This window comes from Xiphophorus couchianus, chromosome 10 (genome assembly GCF_001444195.1).
Source record: "Xiphophorus couchianus chromosome 10, X_couchianus-1.0, whole genome shotgun sequence".
Taxonomy (NCBI): domain Eukaryota; kingdom Metazoa; phylum Chordata; class Actinopteri; order Cyprinodontiformes; family Poeciliidae; genus Xiphophorus; species Xiphophorus couchianus.
Window position 1 is genome coordinate 1,079,645 of NC_040237.1, and position 23,234 is coordinate 1,102,878.

Below are 23,234 nucleotides of genomic sequence, written 5' to 3' on the forward strand. Positions count from 1 at the left end.
TAAACTGGTGCTTGAGTATCCAGAGAGAACATGAAGAAAGACTCACAGGACAAGTTTCAAACCATGAGCTATTTGATGCAAGACAAGAGGGCTAACAACTGTACCACTGCAGTCCATTCTCAAATCCAGCTGAACATTGAGCTGCTCAAATATTTCAACATTTACAGTTTGACTGTAGAAGAAGTAAGGTAAAGCTACAAACCTACCAAGAAGTTGTTTTTCATCTACATTTACGGGTGGAAAGCATTTATCGGTAGGAGTCGCCAGCAGGTGGAAGAAGCTTTTGCTCCAACAACTATGTGTTGTGCACTCCACAATGCTACACTCTGTGAACAAGTGCAAGAAAAAACTGTAAGAAATCCCCATTTTCAGTTTCCTACAAGCGACATAGGAGAAGTAGTAAAGTTGTGGTCGGACGACAGAAAACTTAAACTTTTTAGTCTAAATGTAAAACGATATGTGTGGAAGAAAATACACATCATTGACATCATGAAACACAGTGATGGCCACATCATGCTGTGGTCATGCTTTTCTTCATCAGGGACAAGGAAACCCTCATTGTTCTGCTTCAGAAAAAGAAATCGATCAATTTCGATTAAATTGATTTCAGTCAAATATAACAAAAAGCAAAGCACAGGTGATTCGTTTCAGGTCAACTCCATGAGATGACACGTGGATATGAAATTAACAAGAAAACTGTAAGCCCACTCCAACTTAGTGTATAGATTCCCTGTTCGTAAGATATAACACCAAAATTATGTTTTTTTGGGGAGAATTATAAACATTTTAAAATTAAAATAAAAAACATCATAGTTTGAATAGCTTTTTAAAGAATTATCTCCTAAAAATTTAAAATGCTCTGGTCTAATTATTTAACATTCACAGGAATGTTATGTCAAGCAGGCTGGAAGTGTTTCACAAATGAAAAAATCACCAATAGTGATCCTTGTTCCTTTGACATAGCTGAATGTGATGGTAATGTTACTACTGCCCTCTAGTGGTGACATAGAGTGGAGAGGAAGAGTAGAAACAGGTAAAATGTGAAATACAGCAGATCTCTACCAAAGCCTATCAATAATTTTGTTTTCGCTGCACTTTAGATTTAGTTTGCAAACTCGTAATCGGAGATTAGTGACCGACTAAGACTCACTACATTAGCCTGAAGAAGTACAACTGTCCGCTTTATGAATGTGACATTTATATATTACCTGGTCTTTCTGCTTAAACTCCTTCATTTTTCACTCTTTCCTTTGTTCCTCTCCTCTTTGTGTCTTTTTCCCCCTTGACCTTCCTTTCCTCTCACCTGCATCCATGTCCCCCTTCCATTTGTTTATTACTTGGCTGCCCAATGTAATACCAGGGCAACTTCTCCCACAGACTGACTGTAAGCTTAGTAATTACACAAGACGACTTCTCCGTTCAACTCCGGTAATGGACTCACAGCAAATTTGTTCAGTTAATCACACTGCGACATATTGTTTTCAGGAAACCATTTAGTAGAATACTTTTTTCTTTGTTTTGACCCACCGGCTGTCTGAGTTGCTGGCTACAGGGCATGGAGCCCAAGTTGTGATACAGAACAGCTTTCTTGGCCGGGAACGTCGGGCAGTGCTCCCAGCAACAGGCAACAAAGAGAGGCACAAAGGGTGGGGGAGAATCGATTCCTGCGTTTTCCACAAACAGAATGGCCCCTGGCAACAAAATGCTCCTCCTGTGATTAAGGCAGCTTTGTTTAGGCAAGTCATTAGAGACTGCTTATCATTGTGCTGAGCCACATTGTTGCACTATGTGTCACTTCTTGGATAAGTGACTTCGGATAGAGAAGTGTGCGGTTTTCTTTCAAGCTTCTTTCACTCCTGTCTCAGCTTCTGATTGGCTGATGTGGCTCAACATAAAGCAGAGAAGTATAAAAATATAAGGGCTCTCTGGTTGTTGTTTTTTTTCTCTTCTTCTTCTTATCTGTAATACCTTGTTAAATTCCTGCTCTGTTTGTGCAGGTACGAGCTTCCTCAGTACGGCAGTCGCAGGAAGCTGATCTCACCCTCCGGTCTTTACGATGAGTATGGAGAGGTTGTGGTTGATGACGATGGCAGCTACTACTACAGCCCACAGGAGTCAGACGGAGAGGTAAGACTGAAGTGAAGTGGTGAAACTTTCTTGCTGCGAGATTTACTTTATTTTTGATAATTCGTTGTCAAATTAGGTGCAAATTAAAACTTGATGAATAATAAAAATCCCGCAGCGAAAGAAACAATTTCATATCCACAAAAGTCAGGTAAGAAATGACAGAAATTTAGTTAAACAAAGGTGAGAGGGAAAAATGAAGAGCAGCCAAGATGTTAAAATGGCTCCAAAGATTTGAGTAATTTCAGCTTCTGTTTTTTTTTAAGACACCAGCAGGAGAGTTTCCCAGACGATATTAAATGTTTCCATTTGTAACATGTTTACCAAACCTTGTGATTTTCTTTTGCATTACCTCAAATTGTTTGCAACTTGCATTAAAAAAATATTCATTTGTCAGTAGCCTTATTGTGTATGAGACTGTAGGTACTCTTGGTTGCCATCTACTGTATTGGAGGGACAACAGCAGCTGATTAGTTTGCTAATGCTACAAGCCAGCTCTGTGAAACAATGCATGTAATTTATAACATATAGTTAAAACGTGTTGACAATACAAATTGATTTTCTTTTAAAGAGAGAGCCAATATAGAAAAAAAAGAACATTTAGTCAGACGAGCTGATCCCACGTCAGTTCCAAACAAAATAAAATGAATCATTTCTGTAATTTAATGTTTTAAAAATTAGACTGGTGAAACTCTTTTTAGACCTCTCCTGTAAATGTATGAACGAACGAAATAAAGCAAGCTAGAACTTTTCCAAAATATTTTTTTACAGAGGCATAGCAATAAAACTAGAGATTATACACTCCTGATCAAAATCTTAAGACCAGTCAAAAAATTGCAAGAATTTGCATTTTGCACTATTGGATCTTAAGAAGGTTCTAAGTAGAGCTTCACAATGTTAAAAGAAGAAATCAGCATAAGAGACAAAACCTTTTGAGCGGGGAATTAATTGAAAACTGCATTTATACTCAAACATGATTTTTTTCAGCTGATCAAAAGTTTAAGACCATAGCTCAAAAAAACCCGAAAACCCCCCAAAACAGAAACAAAGTGTCAAAAAAAAGGACTCAGTAATGAGTAGCTCCACCATTCTTGTTGATGACTTCAAACAATCGTTTAGGCATGCTTGATGCCAGTGTTTCCAGGAGGCTAGTGGGAACGTTGCTCCAAGTGTTGAAGATGGCTTCACGAAGGGCATCCACTGTCTGGAACTGATGTCCATTTTTGTAAACTTCCCTTGCCATCCATCCCCAAATGTTCTCAATTGGGTTTAGATCCGGGGAACATGCAGGATGGTCCAAAAGAGTGATGTTATTCTCTTGGAAGAACTCCTTTGTGAGGCAGGCATTGTGAACTGCAGCATTGTCCTGTTGAAAAACCCAATCATTACCACACAGACGAGGGCCCTCAGTTATGAGGGATGCCCGCTGCAACATCTCCACATAGCCAGCTGCTGTTTGACGCCCCTGCACAACCTGAAGCTCCATTGTTCCATTGAAGGAAAACGCACCCCAAATCATGATGGCGCCCCCACCACTGTGCCGTGTAGAAAACATCTCAGGTGGGATCTCCCTGTCATGCCAGTAACATTGGAAGCCATCAGGACCATCAAGGTTAAATTTTTTCTCATCAGAGAAGACAACTTTCTTCCACCTTTCAATGTCCCATGTTTGGTGCACCCTTGCAAAGTCCAAACGGGCAATTCTGTGGCGTTGAAGAAGACGTGGCCTTTGAAGACGTTTTTTGTTTCTGAAGCCCTTCTCTCGCAGATGCCGTCTGATGGTTATTGGGCTGCAGTCAGCACCAGTAACGGCCTTAATTTGGGTAGAGGATCGTCCCGTGTCTTGACGGACAGCCAATCGGATCCTGCTTGACGGACAGCCAATCGGATCCTGCGGCTCAGAGCTGGTGAAATTTTTTTGGGTCTACCACTTGACTTTTTTGTTCCATAACCCTCAGGATCGTTTAAAAAATGCAAAATGACTGTCTTACTGCGTCCAACCTCAGCAGCGATGGCACGTTGTGAGAGGCCTTGCTTATGCAGCTCAACAATCCTACCACATTCAAAGTCAGTGAGCTTTTTTGCTTTTGCCATCAGGAGGTCTTGACAGTGTAAAGACTTCACAGAAAATGACATGGAATCCAGATGTTTGCACAGATTTTGGCTTTTAAAGACTATGGTCTTAAACTTTTGATCAGCTGAAAAAATCATTTTGAGTGTAAATGCAGTTTTCAGACAATTCCCTGCTCAAATGTTCTTGTCTCTTGCACTGATTTGTCCTTTTAACATTGTGAAGCTCTACTTAGAACATTCTTAAGATTCAATGGTGCAAAATGCTAATTCTTGCAATTTTTGGACTGGTCTTAAGATTTTGATCAGGAGTTTATATGTATTTTTTTAATATGTATTCTTATGTTTTATTATGTATTGCTGGATGCATAAATGTTACCTCTGCCAAAATATCTACCAAAATATTTGAAAAAAAAATCTAAGTGGTTTTATAATCAGAAATCAGTAAATTATAAAACCCAAACTGTGAAGAGCTGGAAGGGAAAGTTTTTTTTTTTTTTTATCTCTGTGAATTTGAAAACACATAAGCTTCGGTAATAAAGTGTTTCATGTTTTTTTTTTAACTGGATGACAAGATAAGACGCCAAGACATTAGACTATATGGATATGTTACATAAACAGTAAAAATATAAATTAGAGACATACATTTAACAAATGCACACATATAAATTTAAAAATAGACATAAAACAGGTGTAATAGAATAATCTCATGACATTGGCTACCATTCTGCAAGTGTGTGTGTGGGTGTGTGGGTGTGGGTGTGGGTGTGTGCCTCAGTCGGTACCACACACAGTCAGCCTACAATTGTAAAGGTGTAATTTGGAACATATTGAAAGCAACAGTGTGAACATAAAGTCCAGGGCTTTTTGTTAAGTTGTCCCTTTTTAATATTCTTCACACGTTCTCTACTGAGGACAGGTCAGGACTCCAGGCAGACTCCGTCAAAGCACGCTGCCTCTGCAATCATGCATTCGTAATGTGTGCAGAATGTGGCTTTGCATTGTGTTGTTGACAAGGTTAGACGAGGTGCAGACAAAGCATCCTTTCTGCAACTTTTAATTGGAACTTGTGGATTTAGCTCAGTCTTGTTGTGCTTCACAAAGGATTCCCATAGTAATTCCTTGCCCACTAGGTTAAATCAGATATTGCCAAAAGGCTGCTGATGATGCATCAAAGGACTTGAGATACAATTTTGATGACATTTTCATGCTTTTTGTTCACAAAGCCTAAATTATCTGCCTTCCTAGTGCCTATACTGGGGGGTTAGGGGAAGGCTGACGATTATCTCTGTTTACCCTTGTGTACTTCTGCAGTGTTTGTTGCATCATGCCTGAATTTTTGACTACCTACATGTTTTGGGTTCTGATATAGGATGTTTTGTGCCACCCACTCGTGAGTCAGTTTATGGCTAAAACCTTTTGTACCCGCTTTGACAACCAACCAATTAAAGTAATTTTCTACGTAGCCTTTTGTGATGAAAATGGCATTTGTATGACCTCGATAAATTAATCTATCAGTAAGATGCCCAAAGATATATTTTGGTTTGATGAGAGGTCATAATCTGTCATATTTCACAAGAATCCACTGGCCCAAACAGGAACCTTTAACCATAATCTATGGTTAAAGGTTTAATTTGAATCTAATGAAAGGATTGTGTTTAAAATAATAGCAGCATGGAGTTTAATCAGTTAGGTCATTCATTCTGTGAAAAAAAAGATAGTGTCATAGCGATATAAAAGGATGAAGGCACCAAATGGTGTCCATGCTGGTTGTAATACATTTATATCCAAGAATCTGAGTTCAGTTACTGTTAACTTATGGATTAAATTGCTAACTGAAAAGAAAGGAGAACATATAAAAAATACAGAATTTCATAGGTGCATCACTAAAGCGACCTAAAACTTTTTAAAATCTAAGTCAAACCACAATCATTCCAATGGATTTAAGGAATATCTAAAATGGCCGGGAGTCAGTCAACGAACAGCTCTGAGGGTATCAAAGAATGTCTACTGCTACCTGGAAGTTGTGACAACTTGCAGAAGAGCACAGTGACTGGTCTAAGGAAAATAGTGCAACATTTTAAGGGCTGATGAAATATAGATGGTTAATAGAGGTTGCAGTTTTTCAGAGAACCATCAAACACTGAATTCAAGACATAGTACACTGTGAAGCATGGTTAAAGCATCATGCTAGTGGGACGTTTCTTTTACTTGATGCTATTTACTATAGCACAAATTTCAAAATACTTTTAAAAGTCATATGCTGGAGAGGTAATTTCCTTGAAATTGATGTTTCTGTGAGAAAACAACCTGTAATTGAGCAGCAGTTATGGAGCACATCAACCCAATCCACGGAAATGAGGTTCATAATTTTGAAATTTGATACATTTTTCCTCGTATTTTGTTCTGGAACTGATTGTGCAGAGCTTCTAATGTGCTTGCATTTTCAAAAATAGAAGCTTTTATTAGGATTCTAGGCTTTTCTCCCTTTGTTTAAACATACTGCTATTATTTGAACAGAACCATTCCAAAATGGAAGTTTATAGTGATAAAACGACAACTGCTTGCTAGAAAATGGTGGTAAAATTTGCGAAAGGTTGAACTGATCTGGATTTATATTAGGCAGTGCTTTTGAAACAAACCAGGATTACGAACACCAGTTTAAAATACAATCATTGCAATGATTACTGAAGTTACTTACTTGCTCCATTTTGCTCACATCCCAATTCTACTGAAATGTTCTGCAAGCCTGAAGTGGAGGAGTGAATGCATACTATTAAAGTCCCACTAAAGCAGTCAGTGGAGGGACGTTTAAAAGGCTGAAATAAGACAGCAGAGTAGAGATATCATCATCAGGCACATCATCCAGACAGGTTAAATTGTCTAGAAGAACCTTTTGAGTTCCTGGGATCAAAAGCAGAGGATTAAAGTTGACAGGATCTGAATCAGCAGAGCACTGCTATTTTGGGAGGAAACATCCATAGCAAAGCATTTTGGAAGAGCAAAAAGCCGATAGGAAAACTTTGCATTTAGACAAGCACGGTTGAAAGGTTGAGCACAAACTGAAAGTTTGTAAAAACTGTCATACTGAGGCGTTTCCACAGCATCCTGAGCAAAGAGATCAGTTTAAAATCCACTCGCTTTCTTGTTCTGTACGTAGCAGTGAACAATGTTATTTGTGTTTGCAGCACCAACAATGAACCTGGATTTTCTTCAAATATTAACCACTATGTCAGACAGCTTGAAAGGAGGGGATGTGCAATATTTTGGAAAGATTAAAGCCAAAAATGTGTCTATTAGATTGTGCTTGTTTTTTGTCTCTTTAAAAAGTTTTGTCTTTGATCTTGCTTTTAATTAAATTAAGTTTTTTGTAAAAATAAAAAGCTTTAATCCACATATGTATCATCACAATGACAGGTGAGGAGACAGTTTCAAGGCAACAGATTAGACACTCAGACTGGCCACCAAAATCCCCATCCTCCACCTGTTCAACCTCTGACAAAGACCCCAGGAGCCCCAGAGGCTGAGGGTGACAAAAAACAACAAGACGGTGGTAAGCTGAAAGGCTCAAGCACAGCTGCCAGGTTGAAGGCCGTGATGGGAATGAACACATCTGCTGAACCTCCGGCTATCCACTTACCATGGAACAAAGCCAGAGTGGGACCCATGGAAGACGGAAAGGATGGAGAAGATGTCCGCCTCGGGAATCGGGAGGCAGGGAAGTCGGAAAATAAAAAAGGAAGAAAGAATGAGGCGGTGGAAAGCAGTTTGAAAAAAGAGCAGAGAGGAGAGCTGGGAATTTGGGGAAGAGACAGCAGACACAGCATGACTAACGGTCGGATGAAAAATTCAGCAGTGCAAGGAGGAGGCAACCGGCCAGAGCATGGGAGAGAGCTCCCTGGCTTGGTAGGGCTGGACGGAAGCTTGGTCATCGATGGGAGTTACTTCCAGACGTTCACCGGAGCAAGTATGCCTGCACCAGCAAAACAAAAGCTGAACGAGGCCTTTGGTCTTATCTCCTTAGCCAGAAGGATGCAAGAGCCCACCAGGGTTGGTGATGAACACTGGAGCGACAGGAAAAGCAGGGAGAGTGGAGGCGACAGCAGGGAGATGTACGGCTCTATAGGAGATATGAGCGTTTCAGCAGCTGTGTCTGCCAGAAGACGCATGGCGAGGCGGTGGGAGGGAGAGACGGGGAGCAGGGACAGCATGACCGAGCAAAGTGACTCGGAAACAGGCAGCGGCAGCCAAGAGTCTCCATCTGAATTCAGCCTGTCTGACAGGAGCAGCCCAACCTCATCGGCAACAACGGAAACCGAAATCAACGAGTCGGACTTGGAAATGGAGAGCGACGATGAAGGTCGGGGCGAGGACGAGGAGGTGTCCGATTCTTACGAGGAGTCAGGAACTGAAAGTGAAGACAAGGAGGAAGAATCAAGCAGGGAAAGGTCAAAAGGTCAAAGATATGCTTCAAAAAGTAGCAAACACAGAAACAGCAGCACTGACTCTAAAAGGTATTCAAGTTCCACAGCACCAAGCCCCAACATGTTGAGGGACTCTGGTTCTTATAAAAGGTCTGGGAAAGAGAGTGAAGACAACAGTGAGGAAGGGAAGGGAGGGAATGTCAGACTGAGAAAGTCCGCAGCCAGCAGGCGAAGTTCAATCCACGTCGGCTCAGGTGTGATGGACACCTCGGACAATTTGTCGCCCATTATGGAAGACACAGAAGACGAAGAGAAAAGCAGCAGCCAAAGTGGAGGAAGACACAAAGAGGAGGATGAAGTTTGGGGAAATGAATCAGCTGCTTGAAATGCCAATCAGGCCTGAGCCCCCCTCCTGAGATGAAAAGCTCCGCCACTAAGTAAGGACCCGGTGAGAAGGCCTGCTGTGGGTGTGCAGTTATTACCTGAGTGGAATCTGCTGCTGTAATCTGTCCTCCACGCCTGCTGTGATTTATGCTCACAGTAGCTTTAATTTCTAGCATGTCCTCTGCTGCACTGCCGACTGCCTCTTATCTGCTGTTTTCTATCTTTTATTTCCTCTTAACTTTAAACCCCCTTTCTCCAATCAGCTTTTTTTTTCTTTATACAAAAAAAATCTGAGTCAGGTTAACATCCGTATTTGACAACCTGTCGTTCCAGTACAAAAAGCTCTGCTGCTATCCGAACAAGCCTCGGCGGTAGCTGCTGCAGCTCATACATTGTTATTCACTGATCTCTCTTTGTAGCAGAGTTTTTCTCATTCGTCATCTCTCCTTCTGCGTGCGTCATTCTCCCGGGATCAGTCCGCTCTCCCCACATCTGTTATCTGCAGGGCGAAAAGATGCTGCCACTGTAGAGAGAAACAGAACACATTCCTTCTCGCATGCTATCAAGGTTAAGTGGAAAAACTGTGAGGGGTTACACACTGTGAAAGCAGATTGGATTTATTTTTCACAAGTCTTTTTCATCCTGCACAGTGTTTGGCGTCATGTGTGTGTGTGTGCGTGTGTGTGTGCAGAGAGCAGCAGTGCTGACTCTAAGCTTCAACAGCAAGGAGGATAAAATGTAAAATCTTTTATGTGCCATATTCTCAAAATGATTATGTCTGTGCTTTATTATAATTAAAACTTAAGCAGCAGATTAATGAAAGGCTGCTTTAAAATGCTCAAAATCACTTTATGATCCGCAGTGAAAGAAATTCTGCTTTTGGAGAATGGAAATACTTCAATTACCAGATATTGACATATCCATTCAGCCACTTGTTGCAGCAAGTCTCTTAGTGGGAGATTTAATTTAAAAATGAAATAAAAATAAAACTCACTATCTGGTGTCGGCTAATCAACCTGTTATTGCTTGCACTGTTTATACAAAATACTTCTAGTGCTGCAGTTATAACTAGCTCTCCTTTTAGGTGCAATCTATCAGTTTGACTGTTCTGTTTGTATATGTTCCAAAAGAAAAACATAATTTTGTTGTAAAATGTCACAAAAAGTAATCATCCAATTAAAAGCAAAAAGAGTTACACTGTACATCAGTGTAACAAACAGAACATTAACCATTTGAAGTTACAATTTCAATGGACTTATTTCCTGGCTATAATAACACAAAGGAGCCCATATCAAGACGGATGCACCAAGTAGATTGTTTCTTTGCCCAAACACCATTCCTCAAAGAAGCAAACAAAAAAAATCATGCCATCTTCATCAATGAGCCATTTGACTCAACATATTTTTGATTTTTATTTAAAAGTTATTTGTGTCTTCTCTTCAGCCTGGTGGTAGAAAGCGGCGGATCAAGTTGATGGTTGACCGAGAGTACGAGACCAGCTCCACCGGTGAGGAGAGCATGCCAGAGACCCAACGCAGCCGTTTATCCACCACGCACAACAGCCACGTTAACGTCAACGGCGGGATCTATGTGGCTCAGAACGGCTCCATCGTGCGCACCCGACGATCAGTCAACGCTTCAGGTCCTTCTCAGAGCGCCAGCTCCACAAAGAACAATCTAAAACCAAGCTCTCCCATCTTCAGCTCACGGCTGGCCAAGCACTTTAAAAAACTGGACAAAATGGCTGCCACGTTGGAGGAGAGAGTGCCCCTGAACACCAAGACGCAAGCAGGAGAGGGGCGCAACACACTGAGCACTTTTCAGAGCTGCAGACGGGCCGCCTCAGCAACGGCCACCTCCTCTTCCTCCAACACTAACAAAATGCTGAATGTGTTAAACACTCGACAATCCAGCGTGTCCTTGGGGTCAACCAGCACCAGCAACACAGGCCCTGAAAGCGTAATGTCCAAGCCCGACGTGCTCCCGGCAGCACTGGCTGTCACAGAGCAGCCCGAGAGCACGTCAGAGCAAGACGGGCCAGCAGAGGGCGAGCTCGAGTCAAAGGTGGACGGAAACGGCGGCGTTGAGGCCGTTTCCAGGGAACCTCTGGAGTGCCCGAGTGACAGAACACAATCGGATGAGGAAGAGTTGTGGATGGGCCCCTGGAACAACCTTCACATACCCATGACCAAACTCTGACTGAGTCCAGCGCCACTGTGCTCGTTCTTTATTGCCAAGTTCATTTAATGTTTTCAGTATATTTTCTTTTCGTTCTCTGTGAAACTAATGGAGATGCTCCAGTACAGCAAACATATATATCAATTGATTTATACTAGCTAAAAGTGACTTGGCATTCAAATCACTGGTATCACATAAAACAAATAATTTTTCTTTTAATTTATGTTCAGTGAGATGGGGTTTAATTTGCCATCTGCAATTTCAGCAGCAAATTGTCTGTTTTGTAATTTCTGTGTTTCAATCTGTGCATCTCCTCAGCCTTGCTGACCTGAGAGCTGCAGCACCTTCAGAAAACTGGACCTACAGTGGTAACACGTATTACTTTAAGAGTGAGGGGATGAAAACTTGACTCTTTTTAATGGCCCTTTAAGCGACTGGTGTCTGTATGGAACTGCGCTTGTTTCATTCAGGTTTATGGCCAATGGTGCAACTCGACGTAAATTTGCCTGATGCATTTCATTGACACATGCAGTCTTGTATTGTTCACACTTGCCTTTTTATTCTTGTCAAGCTGCTTGGCAGACTCGATCCAAATAAAGTTTCAATCTGTTGAAAAATGAATTTGTTGGCTGCTGCGGTGCTGCACAAATGTGTGTTCTGCAGAAGACATAACAGCTAATGCCCACCACTAAAATAACTTTAACTGTCTGAAGAAAAATAAAACAGATACTATTTTTAATAAGTAAAAAAAATTAATGATGTCTTCTACATGATGTTGATTATGTACAATTAAAGTGGAAATTATTTTGAGATCAATGAGATGCTGGCAGTTCAACCTCTCATGCAGAAAAGCAAACAAACACATACAAATTGCAGTAAGTTATAACTTTAATGTGGATATATCATGTTTTTAAATTCTTTTCACATTTACATAATTCAACTGTGGTCTATATAAAGTGGAACTACAGTGCCTTGGTCTTAAATCCTTGACATTGTAGCTCCACAGGTTCTACTGTGGACCTACAGTATCTAAGAGCAACTAATTTTGGTGCTGTCTCTTTAAATGCAAATGAAGCGCGTTACTACCTGCAGGTCGCAAAGTGTTCCACTTCGCCTATTCAGCCATTTTTGTAATTTGATTGCACAGATATGATTATCTCTAAATGCTCACTCCCAAATTGATTAAAAAATGTTAATTAAAAAACAAAAATCTGTCAGATACATTTAGAAATATATATGCTACCAAAATATGAGTGAACATGACTTGTAAACGAGGCCTCAGCTAGCACTACTGCCAAATGTCACTGAATGCATTTGGGTCGTTGTTATTCCAAAAACCTGTAGCTTAAGCATCCCTGCAATTGTAAGAAATTTAAATGACCGATTCCATGACCTTGTTTGACGGTCTTCCGGCAAATACTGTGACAAAATACAGAATCTGAACGGATTGAAGAATACACACTCCGAGAAACTTCAAGTACTCAGCAAGACTTATTTAAAAGTTAATTTTGCTTTATCTATTTCCTTTAATATGCTAAACTTTCGGTACATTGCAAATAAAAATCAGCTAATGTTTTCTATATATTTTTCACAGCTGACTGTTTTTAGTGAGACCTAAGCCCATCCTGAGTGCAGGAAGGGGTTCGGTTTAATTTCCTGTGGGATCCACTTAACAGAACACATCTCCCTTGTCAAGGCTCCTTATGATATAGGTGGCCTAACTTTTTAATTGCGAAGCACATTAAAGTGAATTGTTTCATCTGAAGTCTCAAAGAGGAAGGATCATTAACCTGCAGAATTACCAGGTTTTAAAACTGGTAATTTAATTTGATGACTGCATAATTTTGCATTAAGGGACTCGAAAGACTGAGCTGTACTGGTGCTGGTATTTGACACAGAGCGCTCCTTATTAAATGGAAATAGCTGACTGAGCCACAGAGTTATATTTCAAACATTTTCTGGAAGGCTGGGCACGTCTGAGCAACTGTTATGGATTCAACCAAATGACCTGATTATGTCACTGAAAGCCGTGTCCACTGTGGCACACTGAAGAAGATGGCAAACTAAGCTTGGCTCATTAGGCTACAAGCTGGGATAATAGTAGAATGATGTTTAACTCAAAATTAAAGTTGAACAATAATATTTGTTTTTCTAAATGGAACATTTTGTTCAAAACAACATGGGAGTAAGGCATACAGGCACAAACAAATTGACAAGTATGTCCAAACTGTGACCTGTGCTGAATTTACGTCTTTTTGAATGATTTTGTGTGAACCAACCTAAGATTGGTACAAATTTGCCAGCATCTTGTTTTTAAAGTAGCATTTTGTCAGACAAGTAAAATCCTTAAAATGGAAAATGTTAGGCACAATAAAAGGTGTGAAGGCTATGATGCTATTATCCATATAATTTCTTTGATTTTATTTTCAAGTGGAAAAGAAATATCCTGTGCTACTCCACAACAGACTTTGGAGCTTCCACTCCTAAAGTTTAGCTAAGTACAGCTCGTTTGTTTTCAAAGATTGATCGCTGTCCCTTTGCTGTAGCTTGTCCTTTCAATATTTCAAACAAACAGATCGATTTTGTAAAATAGTCTTATTGCATGTTCAGTCGGGGTTAAAAAAAAACACTCTTGTTGCATTTAAAGAATATATATATATATATATATATATATATATATATATATATATATATATATATATATATATATATGTATATTCAGTATTGCCTGAGTTTGGAACAGGAGAACACAGAGCCACTGGTAAGTATAGTTTTACATAGTTCCCATGTTACACTGAGTACATATAGATTAGTGTAGATAGTAGCAATTCTATATTAAAATAATATTTAAAAATCTGTCATGAAAACTTTTCTAATTCTCCAAACCAAAATGGCTCAGAAGGCTGTCAATTGCAGGTGAGATAAAAATCCATAACTTCTCCAACCAACCCCAATTCAAAAATCCAGGAATATCTTTAAATAGGCATACTTCTGTAGTTATCATTCTAAAGTGAAACTGATTTGTTATTCACCGATGTTGTGCTTACATAAAACACCCTAACATGCAACATCATTAAATATTTGCATTTTATTCAGATTTTGCTATGTGACAAATCCATCAATAACTATCCATTCAGGAATTCAAGTAAATAGATATGTGCTTATGACAGGTTTTAACGCAGATCGTGGGTGGTAGATGATATACTGAATGTTATATGGAGATAGTGCTAAAGATGCAACACAGCCGACAACAAGCAAAGACATGTCAAGTTCAGTGGATATAAAGAATACATCAAAATGTAAATAACCTTTTCTTTCCACATTAAAGAAAAATATGACAATAACATACACTACTGCGTAACTGCAGGATAATATGCCACGAGGATGACTACTGCACAAAACTTTACACAAAAATATTTACATGGCTAAATAAGTTTGAGTCAAGTTAAAGGAGAAGGATGTACCTCTTCTTTAACAAAAATAAATAAAAAATAAAAACTACTTACAGGGACTTGTACAGAAACAACATAACTGCCAACCAGGGCTTCACATTAAAATAAATAACACACAGTTCTCTCAGGTTGTAAAAAAAACAACATTACATTCAGAAATGAGGTCTACAGGTTAGGAAGAAGGAAAGCAAGATGTGAATGTGTGAAAACCCAGATTGCTCACAGATTTTTACAGCCTAACAGAAACACTTCCTACCTGCACTGACATCACTTTCATCCAGGCCAGGGAGGCTGAGGGTAATGGTCGTTTGATAAAATATTATCTTTTGCCTGCCATAATGGCTTTTCTTTGTGTTTAATTTCAAATCTGTAGCTGTCTGATTGGATACAAGGATTAAAGCTTCATTATCACTGACATGAAGTTGAGGTTTCTGGGCTCAGTGTTTCATCTACCTTAATTACCAGAAGCCTCTGGGACCAGACCTCCCCACTGTCAGATGATAATCATTGTGTGTAAATGAAATCAATTCTGACCAATTACAATAATTCAAGGCCAACAGTTAAATATATAAAATTAGAGAGACAGAGACTTATGAGAGGAGATAACGAATGATTTGTCCCACGAAAGCTTTGACGATTTAGTGGTTTGTAAATTCAACTCCATATCTATTTGTGGCCATTTAGGGTTGGTATGCATGTTTTGGTAAATCGGTGTTCCTCTCACCAGAAGTCACCACCCAGACAAAACAACTAAAGATTTTTTGCTTTTGAAGAACAAAATATTCAACTGAAACGCAAGCAATTTTTGTTGGTTAAAAAAAAAAAATACAATGAAAGCAAATCTCAGTTTGTCGATCAAATTAAATAACAGCTTTTCAACCATATTAGTAGAAATTGTCATGTGTATGTTTTTTGTATTTTTACTTTTTATCCATATTTACATCTTCTTTTTTCAACTTTTCCAACAATGTTTTGCTCGGGGAAAATGATGGAGTAAATATTGTTTCCATTTCCAGACTTAATTTTACCAACAAAAGAAAAAAAAGTTACATCATGAGGCACTCTTTAGGTTGGATCAGAAATATGTGAGGGAGACCTGACATATCTACAAATCAGATGTCAAATATACATTTACATTTACAGTTCTAAGTAAAATAAATAGTAATAAAAACTTACTGATGAAAATGGGAAAAATTGGCCAAAAGTGATTGTAGTTATCAGTTATTTGTTTACAAAAATATGTCCAACAACTTTAAAATTTAAGCTCAGATGATACATTGAACAACTCAAATAAAATTCATCTCACATTTTCTTCTGTTTTAAATTTAAAAAAAAACTTAGTTCACAATAAAAGCAACACAAAATGGTCAAAATAAAGAAAACAAAACACAATATGATCATCTAACACAAATAAAAGAAACAAAATGTGCAAAATGCTGTTAGGAAAATAATCACAAAAAATTATGAGCTGAACTCATAATTCAGCTGCATGAACTTAACATGAACTTATAGGAACCATTTGACTGCGGCTCCACTTGAAATCTTGTTACACATTAGATTGAGAAACTGGGAAATGAAAATTTGCACAGATTTTAGATGTACAGTGGCCTCTCAATAGTACTGCAAAATATATATTTTCCTAAAGGTATTGCGTTGGTTGCCAAAATGGTAAGTAGCAAGAGATGTGAGCTCTTAAATTTTCTGTGCCACAGCTTCAAATCCTCCTTAAAAACATCTTCAAACAGAAGTTTGAGGCAGTTTTGCAGCATTCTTCAGCCATATTAAAGTTAAGCAACAAAAGGTCCCACAATTGCTCCTAAACAGAAACCAATATTGCACAGTGCACACCTACGCTGTTCTAGGATGCTGCCATGTGTACTGTTGCTTTTAGTGCAGGTATTTTAGTGTTCGACAAATTGCCTGGAGCCTCGCAGCTCCTATTAGTGAATGACTAAGTAAAGTGGAAAAGTTTACTTCACTGCCTCAAACTGTGCTCTTACAGCACAACAGAATTGAAACAGTGAGAAGAAGAACCAAACAAGCCCGCTTGTCTGCCTCTGTTATAATGTCTTTACCCAAGAGAGGAAGAATAAAATCTCCTTACTTACAATATCCTTCATTTTAATTAAGATCTTTCTCCATCTGTCACTACTTGAGTATCAGTTTACATCAAACCAGTTGCCTCCTTTGAACCATCTTAACCACAAAATAATTTGTGTCTAATAAAAAACATTTATCCATTGAGCAGCTCATTTAGCAGTTTAAACTTACACTTATTTGTCAATTAACTGTCCCTCTGGGATTTTTTCCTCCTGCTCATCAGAAACAGGAGGAATATTTTAGTGCTATTTACAGTCCCTGAAGACTGCAATTAAAAACAGCTGCCCATGATACTCTGGACCATCTCTGGAGTCGAAACAATCACTATAAACAAAGAGGAATGGGAACAGACACTTGGGAGTATCCCAAACTCCTGTCCATCATTCCACCAACTGAGGAAACAAGCTTATTATGCATTCCTCACCTTAAGAAGAATATACCTCAAAATCTACAATTCCTCATGGAAACACTTCAGAAATTGTGGGAAAACAGAACATTCCTCCAAGTTTATGAGTAGTCAGTGCAAGTTTTCCTCCTGGATCTCATTTGTGGATCTTCCAGTTCCTAAGGAGGTGAAGCTTCAAAACTCGGAGGGTCAGCGAGCAGCTGGGAGGGTGGAAGAGTTGGAGTTCTCTATTAAAGGAGGAGGAAGAGGAGAAAGAGGAACCCTGGATGAACCTTCCAGCCGCCACCCTACCCTCAGTCACCCACGCCTTCAGACCTGCAGCTGCAGACAGATACCCTGCAGAGAACATAGTTTGCCTTTTATTTTTATATTTAGAATGAAAAATCTATGTATTTATTCGATACAACCACAGAGGTCTAACACGGATATGCACTGTAATCAAAACCACACAGCAAATAAAAACAATCATGAGAAATGGATTATCGCTAGAAAGTGAAACTGAAATACTGTTGGTGATTAGTGTACTACATTTGATTTTCAGTTGGTGGAATGAAGTTTTGTTTCATTCAACATGTCTGACTCAGAACAAAACACTCAAACAATCTGAAGAGTGAGTCCAGAAATAAACCTCTTTCAGACCAAAAATCACAACATGATTTACACGTTTCATGCTCTTTTGATAATTCAGTAACAAAGTAACAGAACATATGGAACACTTTGCACCTAGTGCCACTCCTTGCAAAAATGTGTGAAAAGCAGTAAAATAAACTAACCTAGAGCTGCAGGTAATGGTTATTTTGGTAGAGTATTGATTATTCTGACGATTAATGGAGATTTTTAATTTAACCAATTAAGACCTCTTCTCATCAGGTCAACCCACAAGTTTTCCACAAGATGCATGTGTGGAGACTGAGATGGTTATGGAAGGAAGATGATTCTATGTCTGGTGAACTATTTCTATGTTGATTTAGCCATATCTCAATGATAATGAAAGACTCAATAAGAACTCTTGAATTTTTCTGGAAAAAATGTAACCAGAATTTATACCATAACAAGGCTCCTCCTAAAGCCTAAAAAAAAAAAAGACTCTCCACCTTGTAGAGTAGACACTATTGCCAGACAGTGAGGAAATTCAACCTTCACTTCATACCAAACATGCATAAAGGCTGCTTTAGGTATGTTTGGGAGGACACTCAGTGACCCTTACATGCAAAGGTTTACTGCATTTCTCTAACAGTGAGCGTTGGAGAACATTTTGCCCCATTTACTGTCATGATCACTGAAAAACTTTGGCTTCTTATTGACTGGAAAAACTTGGGTCCTCATCAAGCCAGAGGCTGAGAAAAAAATAACTTGTGTTGCATGCTATTTATACCCCAGGGAAATGGGATGTAATTGATTGCTCAATACAACTTTGAAACTCTGCTCAAATTATAAATAAAACATTTTTTTCAATTGCTTTTAATTTGAAAGAGTTGTTAAAGAGGGCAATAAGTAAGGAAATTGTGTTTTGAATAATAAAAATAGAGGTATACTTAAATTTATGCACCGATTTAAAATATTTTTTGGTTTCAAATTTGTGATTTATTAATTCTTAAGGCTTTTTGCACATCTTTCTCACTGGTGCCAGTACCTATGAAAGCTGCAAGTATAAGAACCCCTCGAAATGTCTCTGCCAGCACTCAGTTCTATGTAATGTTAGAGGTTATAGACAGCATACAGTACCTCTGTTGCCTCTCCATGCACAGACACCAGGCAAATTGTGAGCCTCACTCCTGGAGCTCTGTCAGAGCCACACAGCATGCAGCTCGCTCATCCTTACTCTGCGTGGGGCCGTCCGCTGCCATGCCTGTCGTCATGCTGCGGCTGCGACTGGTTAACTTTTTCAGCTCACTGGCAAAGGAAATCACTTTCTTTTTGTCCTCCCGCACCAACTGGAAGAAGAAGGGGTTTGGTGTTAATGGAACAAAATAAGAAATGTCCCAAATGGTTATTTCAATCTCCTCGATATAAAGGCAGAATCCAGGTTTCCTCTCATTTTGCCCTCTTTTTGGTAACCTGATTTATTTGCTGTTTTACATATGTATTATTTGTGAATGAAAGCACACTAAACGGAACTTAAAAATGTACTTTAAGCTTTATTTAGCGAGCTTTATTTCCAGTTTCACAGCAAAAGGTGTCAGATGCAAAAATAATGATAAATAAATAAATTGCAGAGAGAAAAAGCCGTTTACAAGTTCATTAAAAATGCATGATAAATCACAAAAAACATGGAAAGGAAGCCGAGCACAAACACAAAACCAAACGCAGCAGCAGCAGGTACACTAAAGCAATTATGATTGTTAAAAAAGTAACACACAGCTTGAACAGCACGTTAGAACATGAGAAACAGTTTGCTTTATGTGTAATGCTCCAAGAACAAGTAGAAGCACAAGGATGAAGAACACATGTAGCAGCCACACATTGTTTCTGCCCATAAAACAATAATACCGGGAAAACACAATTGAGACAAAAACATCACCTGAAAACAAAGCATGAAACACTGAAAGCTAAAAAACTAAAAAAAGCGTCTTGTTCTGGAAATATCGTTCTGTGTTTCGAGCTACCTGCTCTTTGAGTTTAAGAATGAATTTTCCAGCGCCTCGCCAGCGGTTCTGAGCTTGGTAGACGCACTCGTGATCCAGCAGCACCCGCTGAAGGGGCTTGGCAGCAGAGGACTTCTTAGAACCGGCCTCCTTGCCGACCTCCTCCACCAACACATAGTCACAGGGATTGGGATTGCACAGAATACTGTAGGAATACTTTGCCTTTGACAGTGTCTACTCCAAAAAAAAAAAAAAAAAAAACAGACAACAGAGAAAAAAAATATGATATAGAAATCATAAAGCTGGAATTGTGTGATGTGCTTTAATAATTTCTTAGGGACCCACCTGCTGGATGATGTCCTGAGCCGTGCTGTACCGCGGGGCTTTGATCACAGTGTGAGGCTGTTCTGGTGAAACTTCATGGACCTGAACCAAGAACATCTCATCCTCTCCTCCACTGCCGCCACCACCTCCTGCTGCGTCTTTCCCCGCCACTGTCGCCTCCTCCTCTCTCTCCAGGACAGTGATTTTGTCAGTGAGGTTCTGAATTAATGAAACCAACAAGAAACAAACTTCAAGAAAAGTACAAAGTGCAGGTGCATTTTAATTAAATTACAATATGATCGAAACGTTTATTTATTTTGGAAATCGAAAGGAAGAAAAGACGTTATATATTTTTATTACACACAGAGTGACACATCTGAAGTGTTTATTTCTGGTAATTTTGATCATTATGGCTTACAGCTATAAAACACACCAAAACTGATTTTTTTTTGGAAAACTTGAATATAAAAATAAAAACAAAAAAAAAGTATTTCCAATAAAGAAATGTCAGCCGACTGAAAACGACATTCATGTATTGCACTGTTTATGCAGACAATACCGCCTGGGGCTGTTTGGGGCTCTTTAGGTTACTTTATTTATACATGTAGATAGATTTCTTTCAACACATATTCACACACACACACACACACACAGAATAAAAAAAGAAAGAAATCATAACCAGAATCATTCGGATATAACGGTGCTGAAAGTGCTTGAGGCTCCACAAATGTGATCGCAGCAGGACACAGAAGTGAAGAGTAAGACTCAAAAATAGAAAAAAAAGAAATCTATAGATACTATCAGTGTCATTTCAGCTGCATCAATACAGAATGGTATAAAGTGCATGTAGCTCTAATAGCTGCCTTCAGCTTGTCTGCGATGTTTGATCTGCTGTCTCAATTTGACAACATTCCCTAGATTCTCCATATGCTTTAGATCAGGCATACCATGATCAATAAACCAGATATTGGTTTATTGATCACAAATCCATCTGTGCATAATGATTTTACATAATTTATTTTGTTCTTGAACAGAATCATTGAAATACATAAAATTTTTGAACAGTAGAATCTCACTCTCTGAAATGCATTTTTAAGAGATAACCAGAAGAGGGCACCAGAGTCTACATTACACCATGTAGATGAAGTAAAGCACAGGATGCTGCTCAGTTTGTTTGTACCTCCTCTCTTGTTTTGATGCAGATCCTCCCCACATATCCATCGTCTGTGTCCCAGCTACTGACGAGCCTGACCACCTCCTCCTCGGGGGCCAGGGGCCGATACTGAGCGCAGCGCTTCACCTCGCTGCGCTCCTTCAGCAGGGGCACTTTCTCCTCACACAAGAAAGGGTTTTCTCCAGATGTCACAACCTGAACATATATAAATGACAAACGCGTGTTTATTTCTTTCACTCCTGCCTCAGTCGCTTTTTCATTTTTAATTTCTGTCGCACATACCATGTCCAGCAGCTGTTTAGCCGTGGTCTGCTCCGTTACAGAGAAGACTTTGAAGGGTTCTGGACCAGGAGCCCCATGTACTGTCACCCTGTGCTGCTCTGAAACACGCTTCTCCTCTGAACTAAACAGCTGTAGAGAGAGCAGGCCATGCACAGCGCGGCAGGTTATGAAACTTCCTGACATGACATTTCTGCTTTAGTCGACACTCTCCTCAGAGCGAGAAAGTCAAACCGAAGCGAGTTTTGATGTTGCTGACTGGGCCAGCAGGAGTTGCTTTGAACATTCCTGGGTTGCAGTCTATCACTTGTTAAACTTTAATGAGGATGTGTCATTATGAAGGCTTTGAAGTTTTACAAGTGCACTTAAGCGATCAAATCTTGTTTGAACCGCTGCAATCTCAGCACCAGACCTGAGCAAGTCTTACCAAAGATGAGGGAGTGGCGCCCCCTTTGGGACCTTCCTCTGTTCTGTGGCTGTAGATGAATAAGCTGGAGACTTCGAGATGTTCATTATGCTGCGTTCTCAACTGAACATGCCTGTAACCTAAAACACAAAAAAAACAATAACTATACTCTGACTGGATATATATGCTTTTTTAAAATTATGTCTTGAAAATGACAGTGAAAGACAGGATCTGACATTTTCTATATGTATAATGGCTTACAAAAATGTTAAGGCCCCTAAAAAATTTTCACATGCGATGAGGATTAACACAAATATATAATATTTATTATTTTATTTATTTATTTTTATTTACTATGACTTATTTGTTCTCAGCTGTGTGACTCCAACCTGGTTTGAGGGCTTTCAGAGGCAGAGTTCTCTGAGCCGTGATCTGGGAGCTGTTGTTCTCCACCACCGCAAATCGCAGGAAACACATCTCCTCGAAATGCACCGTGAACTGAAAGCGCTCGCTCCACATCGGGTTGAGGGTGTTGCGGTGGATGGGTTTGGTGCGGAAATGGTAGGTGTCGACCGACATTCCCAGGACATCTACCTCGATGCAGGGGCTGCCGGAGCTGTTACCCGGACAGACGTTCTGTCCAGAAACAAGCTGAGAGGAAAGCATAATGTGAGATGCTGTCATTTCTTTCTAAATATATCATTCGGCACTAAAGAACAGGTGGGTCTGAGAGCACTGCATTCACAGTCACCCTGACCTGCAAAATAGGGATTTACTTTCTTTTAGACCTCCACACAGGAACACAGTGTGATTTTTGTGTTGAGTCACTCCAGTTTATACTCTTTGTTCTGGTACATCAGTTTACGACTAGATTAAAAGCGTTCCGGCGAATAATACTTTATTAACATCAACAACAACTTTAAAAAAGGTCAACCCGATCAACTTCCATCCAAAAAAGGCAATACAGCCATGGGTTTTGTGTGTATTTTTTTTTTAAGATCCTAAACTAACATTTGATGTACATATGGGAAGTTCTTTTTTACATTTATGTAAATAACAAGAAAATGTGTCATCTTAAAATTTAAACATGTAGGAACAATTGTAAAAGTTTAGTCATTCTGAGTGATGTTTAAACTCACAGTGAGGGAATAGACTGCTGGGCTCATTTTCTCCAGATCTCTTTCCATCGGACAGAACTGCTGGTAAAGTGGACAGCTACGGTCCCAGAGCACAGCAGGCTTCAGAACATAGCCACAGCCACCATTAGCCTCAAACAACGCTGTGTTTAACTGCATCGGCAGATCTGAGGAGGAAAAAAAAAAATCTAA

General features: G+C 39.4%; 2 protein-coding genes across 6 annotated transcripts in view; one reads left to right on the forward strand and one right to left on the reverse strand.

Moving 5' to 3' along the window:
• LOC114152078 (protocadherin-15-like) overlaps positions 1-11,801 on the forward strand; it is a 283,395-nt gene extending 271,594 nt beyond the window's left edge. Inside the window, exons 41-42 of the mRNA XM_028029788.1 lie at positions 1,998-2,127; positions 10,446-11,801. Coding sequence (XP_027885589.1) covers positions 1,998-2,127; positions 10,446-11,201 — 886 coding nt within the window. The 3' untranslated portion in view covers positions 11,202-11,801. The remainder of the gene's footprint in view (positions 1-1,997; positions 2,128-10,445) is intronic.
• A 3,418-nt stretch (positions 11,802-15,219) lies between these two features.
• Positions 15,220-23,234, reverse strand: part of plce1 (phospholipase C, epsilon 1) — an 83,589-nt gene continuing 75,574 nt past the window's right edge. For 2 of the 5 annotated variants that reach the window (XM_028029706.1, XM_028029707.1), the window contains 9 exons: positions 23,046-23,209; positions 22,296-22,557; positions 21,928-22,046; positions 21,504-21,632; positions 21,228-21,416; positions 20,069-20,266; positions 19,745-19,957; positions 18,961-19,072; positions 15,220-17,474 (listed from right to left, as the gene is read on the reverse strand). In XM_028029706.1, coding sequence (XP_027885507.1) covers positions 17,275-17,474; positions 18,961-19,072; positions 19,745-19,957; positions 20,069-20,266; positions 21,228-21,416; positions 21,504-21,632; positions 21,928-22,046; positions 22,296-22,557; positions 23,046-23,209 — 1,586 coding nt within the window. In that variant the 3' untranslated portion in view covers positions 15,220-17,274. Of the gene's footprint in view, positions 17,475-18,863; positions 19,073-19,744; positions 19,958-20,068; positions 20,267-21,227; positions 21,633-21,927; positions 22,047-22,295; positions 22,558-23,045; positions 23,210-23,234 lie in introns of all 5 variants that reach the window. The other 3 variants (XM_028029709.1, XM_028029705.1, XM_028029708.1) reach the window with 3 other exon arrangements.